Consider the following 20008-nt stretch of genomic DNA (forward strand, 5'->3'; position numbering starts at 1 on the left):
CAGACTTTTCTCTCTGGGACTCTGAATCTAGGTTTATTGTCACAAAAATAGAAAATGAGGGTCAGGGTGGTAGTGCATGCCTCTGATTACATCACTGGGGAGGCAGAGACAGGCAGATTTCTTGGGATTGAGACCAGCGTGGTCTACATATCAAGTTCCAAGCCAGCCAAGGTTACATAGTGAGACTCTGTCAGAGAGAGAGAGAGAGAGAGAGAGAGAGAGAGAGAGAGAGAGAAGGAGGAGGAGGAGGAGGAAGAAGAAGAAGAAGAAGAAGAAGAAGAAGAAGAAGAAGAAGAAGAAGAAGAAGAAGAAGAAGAAGAAGATTAATCAAAGTAGAGTGATGTGCGTGTTAGTGCCTTGAGACACTTCACATTCAACTCTAGAGCTGTAGTCTAAAATGTGATAACAATTGTGGTGTATATAATATGAACTTCATCTTCATCATTAAAATCACAGGTACCCAACCCAGGTGTGCCAGCTCCTCTACTAGAGACACAGTCTGTGCAATCATCTGCAACATGGAAATCACATCCACCTTACCTTCAGCCAGAGTCTTGTTTTGAGATAGAGTCTTATGTAACCAAGACTGACTGTGAGTTCACTATATATCTGAGGAAGACCTTGAATTTTTGGTCCTCCTGCCTCCACCTCCCCAGGGCTGGTGTGCACGACCACAACTGTTTTATGCAATGCTGGCAATAGAACTCAAGATTCCTTGCATGCTAGACAAACACTCTTCAACTATGCAACACACCCCACCCCTACTTCCAGAGATTTTATTTGGCTAACAAAGAGGATCACAGTCATAACCACTTAGAGCCAAAATAAGGAGTGACTCAAGTGTCTCTTATAAATGTTGTTCTCAGGACACAAGGTTGGAGGATTCCTGGGAAGGTGTGACAAAGAACCCAGGATGTGATCCCACTTCCCAAGCTGTGTAACAATAGACAAGACCCTTGTCCTCTCTGGGCCTTTGTCTGAGACTGAATGAAACACATCCTCCAGGTTCTCCATTGCTTTTTGCACATCCCTTGCTGGACATAACTCCTCCCACTTCTACACAAACAAGCCAATCAATCCCCAGCCTAGACTATACAGGTTTGTAACTCTTTTCTTTCCCCAGCTTCCACCTCACTGAGAAGTAGCCCTAGCTATACACTCTCACAGTTGTCTACTCTCTGGCAGAGGAATCGTGCCCAGCCTTCTCCTCGATTAGAAAACCCTAAGGTCTGTTAGGACTAAGAACACATCACTCTTGTTCACACCTTCTTGTTTGAAGGTCTGAGTGAATATTCTGAGTCTATTTTGCATGCATTATGAATACCCCAAATCTATTTCATTTTAGGAAATCTGCTACTGGGAAAGGAGAGGGTATGTTGGGTCTCCAGAGTCCACAGGCCACACACAACTGTACTAATTCTGGGCAGGTCGACAGTCCCCAAACACTGCCTCCCACCCTTATGTTGCTGTCTTGGTCTCATGATTGGGAAGGCTCATGTCTCCAGTCAGATATCCAGGGATTGGGACAACCAAAGCTAGAACTAGGGACACACTCCCAGGATCCCATGTAAGAAACCAAGTACAACAGAATGACTGCCAACCTCCACAAATCCTCCTTAAAAAGCAGTGGTGGTCCACGCCTTTAATCCCAGCACTTGGGAGGCAGAGGCAGGCAGATTGATGAGTTCGAGGCCAGCCTGGTCTACAGAGTGAGTTCCAGGACAGCCAGGGCTACACAGGGAAACCATGTCTTGAAAAAAAAAAAAAAAAAAAAAAGGAAGGAAGGAAGAAAGAAAGAAAAGAAAAGAAAAGAAAAGAAAAGAAAAAAAGAAAAGAAAAAAGGAGCACTGCCAGAGGGCTGAGTTCATCCAGTGTGATCTCCCGGTTGACAGATGGGGAAACTGAGGCCTGCAAAGGGGAGGGATTTACTGGAAGTTACAAAGGAAGACAGGCATAAACGCCATCTAGAACTCGGGTCTTCCAGGTCAGCATTCTTGCTTCTATAGCTGAGGTGTACTTTCAGGAAATTCCGAACCGACCGCCACAATTCCTTCCGCGCTAGGAATCCCCCAGGAGTTTGCGCTGTGTGGCGAGCAATAAACTTCCTCCGCAACTCTGCAGTTCTCAGCGCCCTAAAAACAAGAGAGGTGAGAAGGGAAAGGACGTCCAGGGCATCCCTGCAATAACTTGTTGCTGGGGGCTTCGGGGGTGGCAGTAGCAGGACGACGACCCGGTGGGAACGCGCTGGCCCTTTAAGGGGGGGACGGAGCGCATGCGCGGCGCGACGCGGACCGGTGTCGAGCGGGGTGGGCGGCGGGAGGGTTGGGGACCCGGCAGGCGGCAGCGGTGGCTTCTGCTTCGCCGAGCCGGTACGCAGCGATCGGCCTTTAGGCTGCATCTTCTCAGGCTGTTGCTCTCCCCAAGGATCCACGCACCGACGCCCGCCCTCGCTTTGTCGGTGGATTCCAGCCGCCGCCACGGGCGGAGCCTGAGGACCTGCGCTCGCGCCCCGCACGCCCAGCTTCGCTCAGCTTGGCCGCGGGAACCCTAGCGCAGCATCCTTTTGCCCGCTCATGCTGCAGCTGCTGGCCAGCGGCGAAGCTGCGGCTGGAGCCTGCCGCTCAGTGAACTCAGCCTGGTCCCCGAGCGTCGCCCGAGCCGCTCTCCACGATGGCTGAGCTTGGGGCTCCGCGCCCCTCTTTAGCTCAGCTGGGACCGTTTCGCGCCAGGTGCACCCGGTGCCCCCGCTGAGCCGCGCCAGGCCAGGGTTCCCAGGGCCTGGGCGCCCCTAGCCCTCGCCTTCCCGCCGCGCCCTTCCCCTCCGGCCCTCTCCGCTGCTGCTCCCCGGGGCTAGGGGCTAGGAGACCCAGACAAAGCCCCACTTTGTGAGGGAGGCAGGCTTGGAATGTGCGGAGCGGCGCGCGCCCCCTCCCCGCCCCACCAGCTGCGAGTCTTGGCTCCCAAGGAGGGTCCTGACCGAGAAGTCACCCCGGACATCGCCCTCTACCCTTGCATCCCCGGCCCCCGAGGTCCAGACTCCGAGCTCACGCGGGCCCCTTCTGCTCGCTCCAGTGTGAGTGAGCAAGGATTTCGTAGAGGAATTTGTTCTGTCCAAAACTGAGAGTGGGCACCGGTGCCTTGGCTTGCCTTTTCGGTGTAGCTGCAGGTCTGAGCTCTCTGGCCTCAGTCTCCCCACCCCGACCCCCCACTTTTCTCCTCTCGGCCATCGTAGATCGCTGTGGGTCATTGTTCTCGCTGCCAAATGGAAGTGATTTGTACAGGCTGCCAAGTTGGGGTGTGTTCTCTTTATCCTGTTTTCCAAACAAACCAAGGCCTCTAAGGTCGACCCTGGGCAACCCACCTGGCCATCTCTCCAGGTTGATGCTCTGAGTCTTACCAAATGGTATTTTATTGTACAGGAGCCACGCCCTGGTTTCTTAAAGGCGCCAGGCACTGTTTGACCATGTGTTATCTTTATAGCGGGTGTGTGGGAGGCCTTCTGTGAGGCACTTATTTCCCCCCCCCACACACACACACCTCCTGATCATCTTCCCACCCCCGTTGAGGATTTAGGGATGCCAGGGGGAAAGAAGGTGGTCCCAAGTGGCAGCAGCAGTGCCTCCCCCAACGCAGCCGCCACCACCGCTGCCGCTGCTGCTGCCGCTGCTGCCCCCCACTCTGGCACTAAACGTTTGGAGACCACCGAAGGGGCTTCAGCACAGAGAGATGAGGAACCCGAAGAGGAAGGGGAAGAGGACCTACGAGATGGAGGTGTCCCTTTTTTCATCAACCGAGGTGGACTACCAGTGGATGAGGCCACCTGGGAAAGGATGTGGAAGCATGTGGCCAAGATACACCCAGATGGAGAGAAGGTGGCCCTGCGCATCCGTGGGGCCACCGACCTGCCCAAGGTAAGACATGGAGGGGCCAGGCACAGTGAAGATGGGTTTTATTGACCTTGGAGCTAAGAAAGTAACCTACACATATCTTGTTGCTGATGAATGAAGTAGAGGGACCATTGTTGTGGTGAGATTTTTAAAGTATAGGTAGGTGCCATCTGTCCAGAAGTTTCTTCCCAGTGCTTTTGGAGTTATTTGATGGGGAAGGCTCAGTCCCCTATCTCCAGGAGGCCCTCCCTCATGGCATCCTGAGCAGGATCACAAATGAACTGGAGAACTGGTGTAACCTGGCCTCTCTTTGGCTCAGGATACTTGAGAAGCCAGAAAACTATGAGGCTAATGGTGACTGAGTGGGAGAGTGCAGGGCTTGCTGTGTATGATGAGAAAAACGTTTTCCTGTATTATCTACCAAGTTCGACCAGCAGCATTCCCAAGGAAGTGCAGTTTGGGTTCCTCGTGGAAGATGAGAAACTCAAAGGATACTTGAGAATCAGCAGGGTGGAGATTCCCACGCCAGGGCTTGGGGTTCCTTCTACTCGGCTCTGGTGGGTACTGGATTCAGTCGCATGAGCGGTGACCCTGTGGGGAAGAGATACGTTAAATATTCTCTTGCAGTGACTGGAATTCATCCGCCACAACAGTGCCTCTATCGGGCTGCGCTGAGCAAGGAGAGCCTCCGTCTCATTCATCTTTGTCTCCTTGGGGTCTCCTGTGTGCCTGGCACAGGGTGGACACTTATGTGTGTTTGCTAAATGCAAGGGCATTTGGGATGTGCTGTGCTGGGCAGTGCTGTGCTAAAAATGTGCAGACATGTGTGGTGTGGTGTGTGTGTGTGTGTATGTTTGTGTGTGTGTGTTTGTGTGTGTATGTTTGTGTGTGTGTGTTTGTGTGTGTGTGTTTGTGTGTGTGTGGTGTGTGTGCGTGTGTGTGTTTGTGTGTGTGTGTGTGTGTGTGTGTTTAATGTTTATGGTCCAATCCAAGAAAGCACTGCTCCAAGTACCAAGGCCACTGGTCAGAAGTCAGAGGCTAAGGGTTAGGTCCTGAAGGAAGAGAGGGAGAATAATTACTGATACACAGAAATTAGGCCTGTTTTCCTTTTGCTGGTTTATTGGTAGAACCATCACTAAAAAAAAAAAAAAAAAATGTTTTGGGGAAAAGATAATCTGAGGTCGAAGGTTGAGTTGCTGCCTAATGTTTCCCAGAGGAATAAGCTAGATTTGATTTTGAACAGTTACATCATCATCTTCTCATTTATTTAGCTAATCTGAAATTGGACATTGTTTCCACTGTCTTATCCTTAAAATGAACACTATGCAGACCATTCTAAAGCACGCATTCGGGGGATCCAGCTTTGATTTTTAAATATCTGAACAAGAAAGTATGACATCGTGGCATAGTGTTTTGGATCACCTACCTGCCCGTGTGAGCTCAAGGCAATCCCCACCCACCCACCCAGCCTGTTTGAGTCACAGCTTGCTTATCTGTAAAATGGGTTGGTAATGAGAGGATGAAATGAGAAACTACGTTAATCATCCAACCGCGGAGGGGGACTGATTCGAGGAGAGAGATGAGATGCCACACAGAGCATCTGACTGACAAGGCCAGAGTCACACACATGCTCCACAGTGTCTGACCCTCTTGGTTCTGTTTGAATTGGGCCATAGGAAGGTGGGAGAATGGCTACGGTCAGTGCTACGGAGGACTCTGGCCATCAGTGTCTTCGATAGTGATTAGTCACTAATGTCATCTTCTGGCCTCGTGTTCGGAAAGGGCACGTTTGAACAAATGAAACTGTCAGGGAAGAAAGTATGGAAACAGGAGTATTGTGGAGGTTGGGATTTTATGAGGGGTTTCAGACACTTTGAAGCATCGTCTTTAAGCCTTTGGGAAAGTGTCTCAGTGAGGAAGTGAGGGAGCGTGAAGCTTGGTGTTACGTCGCCACAGGGAACCCCTGGGGTGCAGAGGATGTGGAGGAGCCCTAGAAGCTTTGGCGAAGAGCAGCAATATTGGGTGTCATACTGGGAGCTGCAGAAAGGCGGCCTGTCCCTGACCTGTCCCATGTGGCCTGCTGCAGAGCTCACACTGTCCCATGATGGGCCCTGGAAGGGTTTCTTAGGATACACAGTGTTGTAACAGACTGCTTGAGCTAACCATTAACATTAGATTTCTCACACAGTGATCCGTAATCTGGCATCTTTACAGGAAAGGAAGAGAAATGGGAACAGCACATCTATAGCAGCTGCCAGGAGGGGCTGGGATGTGTCCCCCCTCCCCCATTTTGCTATAGCTTCCCATAACCCCACCCACCTTCCCTGAGTTTTACAGGCTAAGTTGCTGCAGGAAGCTGGAGCCACAGCAGCAGGGCAGTGCAGTCAAAGCCCTGGAGGGAAGCCATCATGACCTCTCACCCTTTCAATCTTATATCTACTTATAAGAGGAGGCTGTGTCCTTGCCACTCAGTATGCCCAGCCGTCCGAGGTTCAGCGGCAATGTCCCTTTCATTGGGGATATTGAGATGAACTGATGGTGGAAAGCGTGTAGCACCTCATTAGGTGAGCATCTGATAGGTCCCCAGTGGTGCAGAGTGGGCACACAGCAAGCCACAGGTACTTGCAGCCTCTGCGAGAGCGATGTCAAACATAACAGTTTCTACCAGGATCCAGAAGCCAGCAGCAGGCTAAACTCCTGCATAAGAATATCTCCTTGCTGTTCCCAGCCACTGTCCCCTGTGAAAGCCTAGAAGCCATTTGCCTAAACCTGGTTGCTGTAGTCCTAACTGTGGCTTTAGCCACTGAGCACCTGCAGATGGGAATCCAGGCATCTCTAGAGGGCCAGGTAGCTCAGGGCAGCGTGTGCTGAACCGGCTTTGGCACATATCTGTAGCCAGGTGTTGGACAGTGTTCGGAAGCATTGCTTGCAGCAGGTCAGTGATGCCCGCCAAGGCGGGTTCTGTTACTCCCCTTTCATGAGTGAGGTGCGTTCCCCCGTGAGACATCTGGGGCACCACTGTTCAGGACTTCCCCTGAAATCATAGAGCTGGGCTCCATAACATGTCTGCTGTGCTCGTCGCTAAGTCTTCCTGTAGAATTGTCCTAGAACCCTGGACTGTCTGGTTCTTGGACCAGGCTTTGCTCCTGGGAAGGTAGTCTCCAAGGCCACACATAGAATCCTAGGTCGTGTCTGACTCTCCTTCCACAGTGGCCTTCTTGCCAGGCTCTTTGTGTGGCAGGTACCCGTGATGCTTTTGTGGGTACGCCCGTTCCTGGCTTGAGTCCGGTCCCAAGTCTTTCTGCCTGAGCTTTGGCAAGTGCTTCTTCTGCTATGGCTCCTTCCCTGTCCAGAGTGGCTCACCAACAGGTGGGTTCAGTTACACAGCTCCAGTTGCTGGGACCTATTTATCAAGGGGGTGGGGGTTACTCTGCTACACTGAGAATGCCCTCTGAGGTCCAGCAACTCGGGTGGATGTGTATACCCTTGACTAGGATGGCTGGGCAGCCCCTTGGACAGTTGTGTGCATCTGGCACAGTGTGATCAGGGAAGTGAAGGCACGGCCCGTCCTGAGCTTGTCCCCTGCTGTAAGTGACAGTGCCGGTTTGAAGACGGGAGTGATGTGAAAGGGGAAATAACTTCTCCAGGCTGTGGTATCTGCTGCTACACACTGCCTAGACAGGAAACAAAGGGTCCTGGTGAGAGGAGAGGGAAGAAAGTCATGTTAGACAATGTCCCTGAGCCAGGACCCTTCCTTCCTACAGCTCCGCCCTGCAGAGTGAGGCAGTATCTCCTACCATTCGGAGCATCCCAGAGGACAAGTGTGTGATGATAACTGTGTGTGAATTCCTTCCTGATCGAGCCCAGCCACAACTATGGTTGTTGTTTTTAAAAACTGATTTAAAAATCAATTGTTTGATTAAAAAAAAATCCTCTGTGGGCCCAGCCTACCAAGGATGAATCCTTCCTCCTCCATATAGCCCCACCCTGAGCGTACCTAGGACACGAGATACCCCTTCTGTCTAATCCTACCCTTACATTTGCAGCTCGGTGGGCATGGGCAAGCTCTGGGTGGCCTTGGAGGGTCCAATGGCAACCTAACCCATGGGAAAGGGTGGGCACATGCTGCTCGGGGATGGAGTGGGTCGGGAAATGGCGTTTGAAGTAAGACCTGACCCATAATTCCCTTGTCCCACTGCCACACTCCTTGACCATTCAGGCTGGTGCTTTGGAAGCCCTGGCACAGCTGCCATGCCAGTGAAGTGGATGACACCCCTTGCTGAGGTTATAGCCACCTATCCAAGACAGACCCCCTAGCTTAGGGTATCATCTGGTAGAATGATGAGAAAAACAGTTTTAATCTAGTCCTCGAGCCAGAGTGTATTGGTCTGGTTTTTTTGTTGCTATAACAAAATACCTGAGGCAGGACACTTGGGAAGAAATGAGGTTTATTTAGCTTGCAGCCTTGGGGACTGAAGGGGCCCCTGTTGGTTCGGACTGGGGAAAGGTCTAATGGCGACGGATGGGATCATGACAGGGTCATGGAGAGACAGATCACAGTGGAAGCAAGAAGCCAGAAGAAGGGGGAGCTGTGTATTGCTCCTTTGATGACAACCCTGAGACCTGCCTTCTTCTTCTCCAAGGGCACACCTCCAGTACCCAATACCTTCATCTAGAGCCCACTCAACATTACCAACCCAAGAGCAAAAATCTCAACACCTTTGCCACATCCAAGCTATAGACCAGAGTGAACCCCAAACCCAAACAAATTAATCCCAATCCAGACTTTCTCGTTAAGTATTAATTCATGTGTATTTTAAATTTAGTCAGTGGATCCTTCTGTGTTTTCTAAAATTATTTAATAGAATGGAATTCCAAGGCCAACATAAGCTCCCCAGGTGTCAGGAATGCTGAGCTGGGGCCCTGGGAGGAGGCTTGGGAGGGAGGCATTGCCAGGGAAAATGGCGCAGAATAGGAGCCTCCCCAGGCTCCCCAGAGTGTTGCTGCTGGGGTCGGGGGTTGCTGGAAGCTCCAGGGTGTGCCTCTCCATGTGACAGAGATTTTTCTCCATCTGTCCCTAGATTCCCATACCAAGTGTGCCTACTTTCCAGCCGACGACGCCTGTCCCTGAGCGCCTGGAAGCCGTGCAGCGCTACATCAGGGAGCTGCAGTATCCTCTTGGCTCCAGAGCTGTGACCACCACTTAGTGACAACCCCAAAGATCAAGTGGAACCTGGTGAGGGATCCGCAGGGCCAGCTCCCTCCCAGCTTCAGAGCTGCTCTTCACTGGCATCGCTGTTCCCTGAAGCCGCTGAGGCTGTGTCTGAGTGCTGGACTCGATCCAGCTTCTCCAGCACCAGCTTCCCTATGCTCTGTGTCTGTGTCTGTATGTGTGTGTGTCTGTGTGTTTGTGTGTCTGTGTGTGCATGTGTCTATGTGTGTGTGTCTGTGTCTGTGTGTGCATGTGTCTGTGTGTGCCTGTGTCTGTATGTGTGTCTGTGTGTGTTTGTGTGTGTGTCTGTGTGTGTCTGTGTGTGCATGTGTCTGTGTGTGTCTGTGTCTGTATGTGTGTGTGTCTCTGTGTGTCTGTGTGTGCATTTGTATGTGTATATCTGTGTGTGTGTTTGTGTCTGTGTGTGTCTCTGTGTGTGTCTTTATGTGCATTTATGTCTGTGTGTGTATGTCTGTGTGTGTGTATCTGTGAGTCTCTGTGTGTGTGTGTGTGTGTATCTGTGAGTCTCTGTGTGTGTGTATCTGGGGGGGTGTATCTGTGTGTGTGTGTGTGTGTCTGTGTGTTTGTGTCTGTGTGTATCTGTCTGTGTGTGTGGGGGGGGGAGTTGTGTGTGCAGGAAGGGGACTCCTAAGCACCTTGCTGAGGAAAGGGGGTGTCAGCTATAATTCATCTTGCCCTAGCCAAGGGACAGAAGCAGCAATTTGGGGTCACTGCAGTGCTCAATTTGGGGGGATGGGAGAAGGGACTAGGTTCTTCTACACTAAGATATAACATCCACATCTTAACGTTTTCTCCTAATTCTTGACATTTCTCTTCCATGTCTGGAAGCAAGTTACCTTCTGTCTCTGCCCTAGGCCCCTGGAGCTTCTGCCCGAGAGCTGCGTATGTGTCCTGGGTCCTGTGCTTCTTATTTGCTTGCTCCTTGTGCTTTCCTAGATACCCAGGACCACGCAGCCCAGGGGTGACACAACACACAATGGGATGGGCCCCCCTCCCTGCATCAATCAGTAATTAAGAAACTTCACCACAGGCCAGTCGGGTGCGGGCATTTTCTGATTTGAGGTTCCCTGTTCCCAATTGACTCTAGCGGGTATCACATTGACATAACAATAACTGGCACAGGGGAAGTAGTGGTGGCCCCTCAGCCTTCTTAGTTGTTGGGAAAGCCCAGCACTGCCAGGAACTGTCCCCAGCTAAGGCTGCTTTCTCAGCACTGCTGGGCTGGCTGCCCGCTCAGTGTCCTCCCTGAGACAGCAGGCCAAGAGAGAACAAGAGGCATTGCCAAAGAGTGGGGAAGAGGATCTATGAGAGTGAGGTGAACCCCATGCCCTACCCTCCCCCTCTTCCTCAAGAACAAGTCCTAAGTGTCCTGGAGGATGTTCCGTGGGGCTTCTGTAGCCATCCTAGGGTCTGGGATAGCAGCCGAGGGAACAGTACCTACAGCCTTCCAGATTGAGCCAGGAAATCCTTAACCACTGTCCCCAGGTACAATCACACAGGGACACAGTTCTTTGAAATTAAGAAGAGCAGACCTCTGACGGGGTAAGTACAAAACCACTGGGTTGGCTTCCCTAGGCCTTCTAGTGACAGTTTAAGGGGTTGGCAGGGGACTTTTCTGAGAAAAGCCAGCCATGGGATGGGGGAAGGGTGCTACCCTGGGGCCCTAAGGAAGGAAATCCCAATGAGATAGCTACCCAAGGCTGATGAAAGGAAACACAGTTGAGCTCCTAGTGTAACCCCCTAGCCCCGCCCCCACCTAGCCCCGCCCCCCGCTTGTGGGGGATGTGGGAGGGGGCAGGGAAGACCATTTCCCTTTTTCTTTCTTTGAAGCCCCCCCCCCCGCCTGTACTCTGCATTATGTGGTACCTACAAGAAAGAAAACTGCTTCTCTTACCCGCAAGCCCCATCATGACTCAGCATGCAGACTTGAACTGAATCTCATGTTCTAGACAGTTTAAGTTGCTTATTTACTTAATCATGGGAAAATATCCTGAGTTGCTTATCTATTTAATTAATTGCCCCCCCCCCTTGAAGCCCTTGGGTGGAACCGTGTTCTCTCATCCCCGGGCTTTGCTCCTGCCCTTCCGTTGCTGCTTTATGTTGCATCCTCTGGTGACCCAGACAAAGCAGAGGCTAGGCTGAGTCCCTAGACCTGGAGGACAGGCTGTTTTGAAATAGCCTGAATTCCAAGGTCAGGGCTAGGCCGGCGAGCCTAGCGACAGCTGTCTGCTTGAGATGCTGCATCCAGGCTGCGGAGAGTATTTTCCATCAGTTAGCAAGTTCTTTGGACAGCTGTGGCTAGATGAGGCATATCTGCTGGACTCAGGGAGGGACCCAATCAATGCCAAGCTTTCTCCCCTCCTAAGCCCTTATTGCCACGGGAGAAGGCATGAGCTCCTCAGATCCCGGCTCCAGTCATGCTCCCCTCCCCCAGTCTTTGAGCAGCAGCCCAGGCCAGGAAAGAGGAAGTGAAGGGAAAGAAGGACAGACAGTAGGCCTACTTCCTGATCCCCAGTGTTTGCCTCCTTACCCAAGACTTTAGACTTGGGAGAGAAGGAAACACCAGACATGGGGAAAGACAGCCTGGAGGCAAGCCTCTGCCCCAGTCTTTCTGGCTCTTCACCAAATAGGGCCTGAGAGGGATGGAGCCGGTCTCCACACAGCCCCGCCTCCCTTTCTCATAGGCTGATGGACCTGGCCAAGGAAATGACCAAAGAGGCTCTGCCAATCAAATGCCTGGAAGCTGTGATCCTGGGAATGTATCCTTCCTTGGGCCTGGGAGAGACTGCCTCAGACTGGCCCAGCCTTGGCTGCAGGCTGTGGAATGGGAGGGTCCTAAGGGCTTCCTGTGCTATCAATTGACCCCCCCCCCCGCCCGCGCATGAAGCACCTCCCAAGGTGGAGGGGTCTCAAAGGGAGGATTCTTGGGGAGGTCTTCGTCACAGTACCCTCTCTTGCTATCTTCCAGGCCGGCTGGATAGCTTATTTTTGAGTCCCATGGTCAAGGTGACCCTGTTTTTTTGGAACTCCATCCCTGGGTACAGGTCTGGCTGTTGTGCCATTTCTAAGAAACGCTCTGGAAGCTGCAAAGAAGCTCAGTGTTGGCACGCCCAGGTAGTGCTGATTTATAGACGTTGACAGATGAGCTTTTGGAATCAGAACTAACCTAAAAAGATGCACACGGTTTCTCAGCCAGCCGCGCAAGGGCAAAGGGGCACCTAGAAGACTGACCAGCCCCCAGGAGAAGCAGCCCTCTGTAGGACCCCAGTCAGGGCTGGGGAGTGGGTGGGTAAACACGGCCAAATTGTCTTCAGAAGGCCTCTTTGGCACACGTGACCACCCTGACCTAACCCTTTCCTTAGCACTCGGATTCATCAGTTACCTCACCAACAGTATGCCCACCCTGGAACGCTTTCCCATCAGCTTCAAGACCTATTTCTCAGGGAACTACTTCCGCCACATTGTGCTGGGGGTGAACTTCGGGGGCCGCTATGGCGCCCTGGGTATGAGCCGAAGGGAGGACCTGATGTACAAACCCCCTGCCTTCCGCACGCTCAGTGAGCTCGTGCTGGACTACGAAGCAGCCTACGGCCGCTGCTGGCACGTGCTGAAGAAGGTGAAGCTGGGTCAGTGTGTGTCCCACGACCCGCACAGTGTGGAACAGATTGAATGGAAGCACTCGGTGCTGGATGTGGAGAGGCTGGGGCGAGAAGACTTCCGCAAGGAGCTGGAGCGTCATGCCCGAGACATGCGGCTCAAGGTTAGCATCGGCAGTGGGTCCATGGGACCGGTGCATTCAGCTGCAGCTTCCTCATGGGATTCCCTCCGTGCCTTTAGCAGGTTGTCCCGACCAGTTGGGCCTGAGAATGAAGTATCTATTTGGGCTCAGGATGGGGCATTACTCAAAAAAAAAAAAAAAAAAGTTCAGTTGTTGTTGTCCCTGTTGTCCCTTCGAGGTGGGCAGACGGAGGACTAATGTAGAAGTAGGAAAGGAGTGAGCTGGGAGTGAGTCATAGGCCTGTGCAGTTGGACATGTGAAGGGTGGGGACATGGTACTCCAAGCCTGGGTGCTTTGAATGGAAGAAGCAAACACCTGACTTGTCTGACAATGGCAGGATGGGGTAGTAAGCAGCCACCACTTCTCCTGTCCATCTCGACTCCTGAGTCCCTAAGCTCCCTGCCTGTAATAAAGGACCAAAAGGAGATCAGCAGAAAGCGGAAGGTCCACCTCTAGGGAAGACACTGAGGGTGGTGAGCCCTCCCCTTCTCGCCCACCACTCGGCAGGTGCTGGAGAGTTGGAGAAGTCTCATGGACCAACAACAGTAGGCTAAGATCCCGAGGAGTTGGCTTCCATAGGGCTTTCTATCTTCCTGGACTGGAAATAGCTTTCCTAGGGCCTGCCAGGCTCTCCCCAGCGTGGTCAGCCCTCTGCATTACTCAGCCCTACTGCTCTGTAACCTGCTTCCCCCAACCGCTACAGTTAACAGTGTCCTTCCCCTAAGGTAGGAGCTGTCATAGGCCTATATTACAGAGGGGCTTTTCTGTGCCTGGGCCACTCCCTCCCCCCCCCTTGGTAAGCCTGCACTCCACCCACCCTCCCCCACTTCCCCGGCTTGCACTGTTGGGAGCATGGTTGTGTTTTCCGGGTAGCAGCAAGTCACATAGATAGAGATGGAGCTTCTAGATTCCTCTCTTGGGTGCTGTCGATTCCCAGACGGCTCAGCGCTGGACTCCTTGAGTTGCTTTGTTTTCAGCTTTGTTTGAGCTGAGGAAACTCAAAGCAGGCTGACCATTCCTACACAAGGGATGGTTTGGGTTTGGGTTCATTTTGTTGTTGTTGTTGATGATGATGATGATGATGATGGTTTTTGGTTGGTGGGTTTGGTTTTGTTCTTTTTCCGTATCAGCGATCCAGCTCCCAGTGTGACATCTGATGAGCCTGAGACAGTCAGTGTCACTGTCAGGCTGGTAGGACCTGACTCAGAGCTCAGCATTTGCCAGATCCCCAATTGGCACATTTACCTAGCCTGGCTAAAAAGGTCTTTCTTTCTTGAAAGGTGTTTTCCAGTCCTAGGACAGCCCAGTGGCACCTCCTGCACTATGTTTGGAACCCTTGTGGAGTAGACGGCCCTACCAAGGATCTGCTCCCCCCCACCCCCGTGGCTTTAGTGCCAGGGATGACCCAGAGATGGGGTAAAGGCCACCTGAGGCTTGGAGCTCAGACTGCATAGGGATGGCTTCCAGGGACTGTGACTCCTAGCAGGACAGAGTAGGCCATGCGGCAGCTCAGAACATCCTTTTCTCTCTTCCTCCCTATCCAGATTGGCAAGGGGACAGGCCCTCCTTCTCCCACCAAGGACCGGAAGAAGGATGTTTCCTCCCCACAGAGGGCCCAGTCCAGCCCCCATCGCAGGAACAGCCGCAGTGAGAGACGGTGAGGAAGAAGACCCCACAGTCTTTCCCTTTTCTCTCTTCCTTTCTCCTTCCTATCCTTTGCTCTGTCAGAAGTCACTTGGGACAAAGGATCCAGGGGTCTAAGTGTTGGCAGGCTAACGGCAGTTTGGTGCCATTTCCCTAAAGAAAAGGCCCCTTGACTGTGTCCAGATAAGCTATGCCTGGCCAGAAGGTCTGAGGCAGGCAGCAGAATGGACTGAGGAGGGAGGAAAGACCGAATGGGGCCCCCACAAGGCCCTGAGCTCTCCTCAAGTTTGCTTCAAGGGCTCTGTGTATGACCAGAGGCTGAGCAGCCAGGACCAAAGACTTGGAGCACAACTTTTGTCCCCTAGGGTGTGGGTTTGTGTCTGTGTCCAAATGGCAAGACTTGCTATTTCAATATCAGGCCTCTCACTCTGACTCCTTCCCTCTCCCACACATTATTCTGGCTCTTGCTTTAATTATAATTGTGCCTCTGGGAGCTGCCTCTCTGCTGTGAAAGTGAGGGGTTGCTGAGCAGGCCTCTAGTGCTGAAATGCCCATTGCCCCTACCTTTGATCTAGGAGGCTTTTGTAAGGAGCCAATTCCGGGTTGTACTTGAAGCTGTTACCCCACAAGCTATGTAAGTCATCAGAAAGCTAGAGGCTGTGTGACCAACTGACCGCAGGGGGTCGATCCTCTAGGAGCTTCAGACTGGCCACACTGGTTCCACAAACACTGCCCACACGCTCTGCTGCAGCTGTAGAAGCCCCTTAGAGGAGGGGATAGCTCTCCCTCCTTCCCCCCTCCCTTTCTCTATTTCCCTAGTAACCACTCGCTCCTCTTCTGTACCCTCTGCTTTTCTTCCTGCAGGCCTTCAGGGGAGAAGAAGCCCGCAGAGCCCAAAGCCATGCCAGACCTCAGTGGGTACCAGATCCGGGTGTGAGGCAGATGCCAGCATCCCCAGATCTCCTCTGCGTCTGGAGGCCCAGGAAAGAACCTACTTCATCCAGGCAGGGGCTAGCGATGGGGTGGACTTGGGGTGGGAGGCCAGAAGGAGGCCTTGCCATTCAGCCCCAAGTGACTTGCCCTCCCATGAAGCCAAGCCCCTAACTTTGGGCCAAGAAGCAGTTAGTGTTTTATTTGGAGTTTTAGCTCTACAACTGAAGTATAAGGTATTTGAACAGAAAGACAAATGGATATGTTGGTAGCTGTCAGGGTCAGTTCTCTCTCTCTGAGCACTGCGTGGCTTGGGGAGGAGGGCTGCCTCGTTCTGTGGTGCTCCTTCTCTCAACAGTGATCAGGTTTATGAGCCTCCCCAGCCCGTGGGGTGAGGGTGGGGCGGTGTAGGAATGGAGGTGTTTTCTCCAACTGGGCCTGTCCCGGCAGAATCATGACCCAGGGAAAGGGAAGCAGGGTGAGAGGTTATCCTGAGAAAGGTCTATTTATTTTTCAAATCAGGAACTTGGCAGAAGCCACATCTGCCTAAGGTCCAGGAGAGCCCTTTAGATAGCACTGTGCCCCCCCATCTCCCCCCACATCTTCACCATGGCCAGTTTGGGATTAGGCTGTAGGAGGACCAGGAAAGGACTATAGTGGGAAGAGTTCTGGCCCTTAGCACATCTGCTGGCTCCGTCTAGTTTTGACTATTGCTGCAGCCCAGGGGCTCACTGAAGAAGGGCTGGGCTTTGTAGAGAGCCCAGCCTTGTAATAGGGACAGCATGACCTTATGAAACTTGGCTGGGCACGGGGTAGTTGAGTGGAACTACCTACTCTAGCTGTGTGGGAGTGGGCTCTTCTCTCCCCATCTAATAATCTCAGCACTTGATGGAGAAACAAGACCAGAGCAGGCTGCCTAACCCCCAGGGTGTCTTCCCAAGCTTAGCTGCCTGTTTAGGCTTGGAGTAGCGGCCAGTTTTAGCAGCTCTTTGGGACACTGGCAGGATGGGGTGGGGAGCCTAGGTAATAGGAGTTGTCTGCCCCCTGGCCCTGGAGCACAAGATCCCGGTTAGTAAAGTGAGGTGTGGAGAGGGGCTGTCTGGGCTGGGGAGGAGAGCCAGCCTTTGAGTTGGGAATGTAAGTGAGAAGGGCTGAGAGAGGCAGTTCAGGATGGGGCTGTGGTGGGGACTGTGTGGGGACCGAGTTCCCTGCAGCACAGGTGGCACTCTTCAAGTTGCTGGAGGCTTCAAGTGACAGAGGGCAGCTGGATGAGGTTGGTGACCGTTAAGGGACTTTACTGAGAGGTGGAGTCAGCTTGGGCAGCTGCCAATAAGACTGCAGAGGGCTGAGGGCTGGCTGGGATAAGAGCTAGAGACCTAGGGACTCAAATGCCTACAGGGCCAGCAAGAGGCAAAGAAGAGGGCTGGATGGGGACTGTGTCCCACCAAAGAGAATATATCCCATTAAAGTAGGATGCTGCCATTGTACTGTCCCACAGTGTAAGCCCTAAGGGGTGTAAGCCTTTTTTTTTTTCTTTTCTTTTTTTTTTAGGCCAGGGCTCTGAACTAATATATGAATTGTAATTTTTTAAAAGTTACCAGTTCAAGAAGTGATCACCATAGCTGAGAGAGTATCAGTCCGCAATGTCTGGGGTAGAGAGCATGGGCTGGTTGTGGGAAGACTGTGGGTGGAAAATGTGACAGTTTAAAGTTTCCCAAAGGCAGCAGGGGCCACTTCCTGTATCTCTCTCCTTAGCCCCATCCTGCAGGCAGAGGCTGAGTTTGTGTTTGCTGGGTAGAGTAGGATAGAAGGGTGGAATTCTTCCTGCCTGGAGATGGATGGTGGCTGGAATGAGGAGGAAGAGGAGGAGGAGGAGGAGGAGGGATGCCCCTGCTGGTGACACACCAACAGCTCCTGGGCCCAGCACAAGCACCAAGTGAGGGCTGAGTGTTTAGTCCCCTACCTTGCCTGGTTCCTCCTGGGGCCAGGGCGGGGAGGGGGGGAGGCTTGGAAAGTGCATAGCCTAGGCTACACCCCCTAGCCAGACCCATGAAAAGACATGACACTATTGGATCCATCTCAGAGTTCAGGGAGTAGGGATGGCAGTCCCGGTAGCTCTCATGCCTTCTTTGAGAGGTACAAGACTGGACAAGATCTTTTTTGGATCTCAATGTGGCTGCTTATCCCTGGGGCGGCAGCCCTATGAGTCTCTGGAAACTTCAAGATATGGCAAAATATGGGAGAAGGAGGTGTGGGGAGAGCTGGAGTCAGGTGTATTTGGAGAACAGCACCAGGTCCCAGAGCCTTAGGGCAGGAGCTCTCAGCTCCAGTTCCTCCTAGGCCCAGGAAAGAAGGAAGCAGGCGGAGCCCTAACTTGTTCAGGATTTGAGGGAGCAGCTGATTGGCTAGGGGTACACCACCCCTGCTGTTCACCTCTCCCAGGCTAAGGGCCTCCGGCCTGTGGAGGCTGTCATAGGCTGTCATAGGCCACAGTGGTGCTTTTTTTATTATTATTTTATTTTTTACTCTTTCTCATATGTAGCAAGCCACGCTTCCCTCTGTGGCCATTTACACAGGCTGTGCTCTTGGGGGCTGGCCTGGCTGTCTGGTTTCTGGGGAGGCAGAGGCAAGGACTTTGAGGCCTTAGTCACCATCCATGACATCACCTCATCTCACTTCCTATAAGAGCCAGGGATCTGGCAGATGTCTGCAGACCTCCTGACTCAGGCCTGCCCTTTCAGCTCTTCTACCCCACCCTCGGGGACTGCTGGCTGAAGAGGGTCAAGGTGAGGTCAGAGGAGGCTGGTTGGTGGAGGTGGCATGGGCAGAGAGGTTCCTTGTGTTTGGTGTTGGGTCAAAACACTGGGAAGCTGGCTCCAGAGAACCTTCCTTCTCCATCCAGCTACCTGCCAGTCCTTTCCCCTCCATAACCTCACATTTCCTTGTTCCCCAGAACTGTCATGCTAGCCACCCATCCTTAGTGGACATGGCCAAGCGGGTAGAACAGCAGCCCGCCGGCCCCAGACTTGATGATGAAGCCTAGAGACTGGGTACTGAGAAGCAGACTCAGGAAACTGACGGTGGCTGATGTCTGGTCCAGGCAGATCATGCCCTGACCCCTTCCCAGCTGGGAAGATGTCCTGGCTCAGGGGAGGAGTAGGTCTAATGATAGCTGTGCAGGCTTTGTGCTCTGAGGTCTGTGCCCGTGTACCACCCCAGCTTTCCTGCCTGGGATGAGTTCGGGCTTAACACATCACCACCCCACCCTGACATGCTGTCAGTGGTGTTAAAGTGCAAGGATGCACAGGTGGGGACCAATAAGCCAGAGGTGTGAAGGGCAAGGGTATTCTCTGAAGGAGTGGAGTTGGGAGTTAGGGATTCTCCCTACGGGTACCACAGCCTCTCCCACCAGCATCTCCAGCCAGGTGGGGCTGTCACCAAACTAGCTGCAAGTCCTGTGCTAGGACCCCCTCACTCCAGTTCGATGCATTGGGGTCCCAAGCTTCCTTGTTAAGTCTGGAAAGAAATCTGGGTACACTTGACCTCTGGGCCAGTGATGACGGACCACCCATCCCCTGTGCTTTATTGGGCTCTTGTGTTGTCCCTGATGCCATTATTGTGCCCTTGTATCAGTATTACTCCTGCCTTTCAGTGCACACTTTGTCTCATTCCTTTCTCACCTTCCTCTGAAATGAATAAAGTTTCCCAGCTCCCATCGTATGGGCTGGCAGAAATCACGTGAAACCTTGTCTGCTTTTCTTTGGGAGCTGCAACCCAGGCCCATTCCCACCCTCATCAGCCCCACTGGCTGCATGCAGGAAGAAGCCAAGATTCCCAAGTAGATGGGAGGGGAACCAAACTGTGAGGAACAGGAAGCCTTCTGGTCCTGGATTCTGACTCTCAGCCTGTCAAGGCTGTTCAGCTCCTCCTAGCCCTAATCTGGAGTCAGGTTTCCCATCCAGCTATGAGGTGCCTCTTCTTCACCCAGCTCCCAGGATATAGCCCAGCCATAGTTCTCCACAGTCCATCAGGAGAAAGGAGAAAGGCAGTCCATTTCGGGAAACCACAGCCACCAAGATCTGAAGCTCATCAGATGCCCATCCACGGCTCTGAGGAAACCTCTGGCCCCACCACTTTGTCCACTGGCTCTAGACCACTTAGCTACGCACACTAGGGCAAGTGCCCAACTGAAAAGCAAACCGACACACACACACACACGAATTATCTTAAGAGCCCACAGCATTTGTCAGCCAGAATCATTCCTCACATGTCTCTCCTTGGGCTAAGAGGGGAGCAGGGGGCAGGCCACAGGACAGCCAAACCCCCACCGGATATGAGCTAAGACAGTGCAGCACAGAAAGCCTCTGTCATTTGCAGTGGTTGGGGTCAGCATGGCAGCTGGTGAGGCTGCACGACTCTGGGTGCTGCTCTGGGGCTGCACATCTTACTGCTCCCGGAGGACAGAGCCGAGGAGAATGTCTGCTAACTCAGTCTTTAGTGCAGAAGTGGCACTGCACTGTCCATCACTAGAACCTG

At 52.7% G+C, this 20008-nt stretch overlaps 1 protein-coding gene across 1 annotated transcript; it reads left to right on the top strand.

Moving 5' to 3' along the window:
• The first annotated feature begins 2276 nt into the window (after positions 1-2276).
• Positions 2277-19216, top strand: Vash1 (vasohibin 1). The gene is made up of 7 exons (XM_021179465.2): positions 2277-3911; positions 8969-9057; positions 10606-10662; positions 11805-11879; positions 12499-12880; positions 14443-14555; positions 15407-19216. The coding sequence occupies exons 1-7, from the start codon at positions 3576-3578 to the stop codon at positions 15477-15479; spliced, it is 1125 nt and encodes a 374-aa protein (XP_021035124.1). The 5' UTR covers positions 2277-3575; the 3' UTR covers positions 15480-19216.
• The last annotated feature ends 792 nt before the right edge of the window (positions 19217-20008 follow it).

This window comes from Mus caroli, chromosome 12 (genome assembly GCF_900094665.2).
Source record: "Mus caroli chromosome 12, CAROLI_EIJ_v1.1, whole genome shotgun sequence".
NCBI lineage: Eukaryota > Metazoa > Chordata > Mammalia > Rodentia > Muridae > Mus > Mus caroli.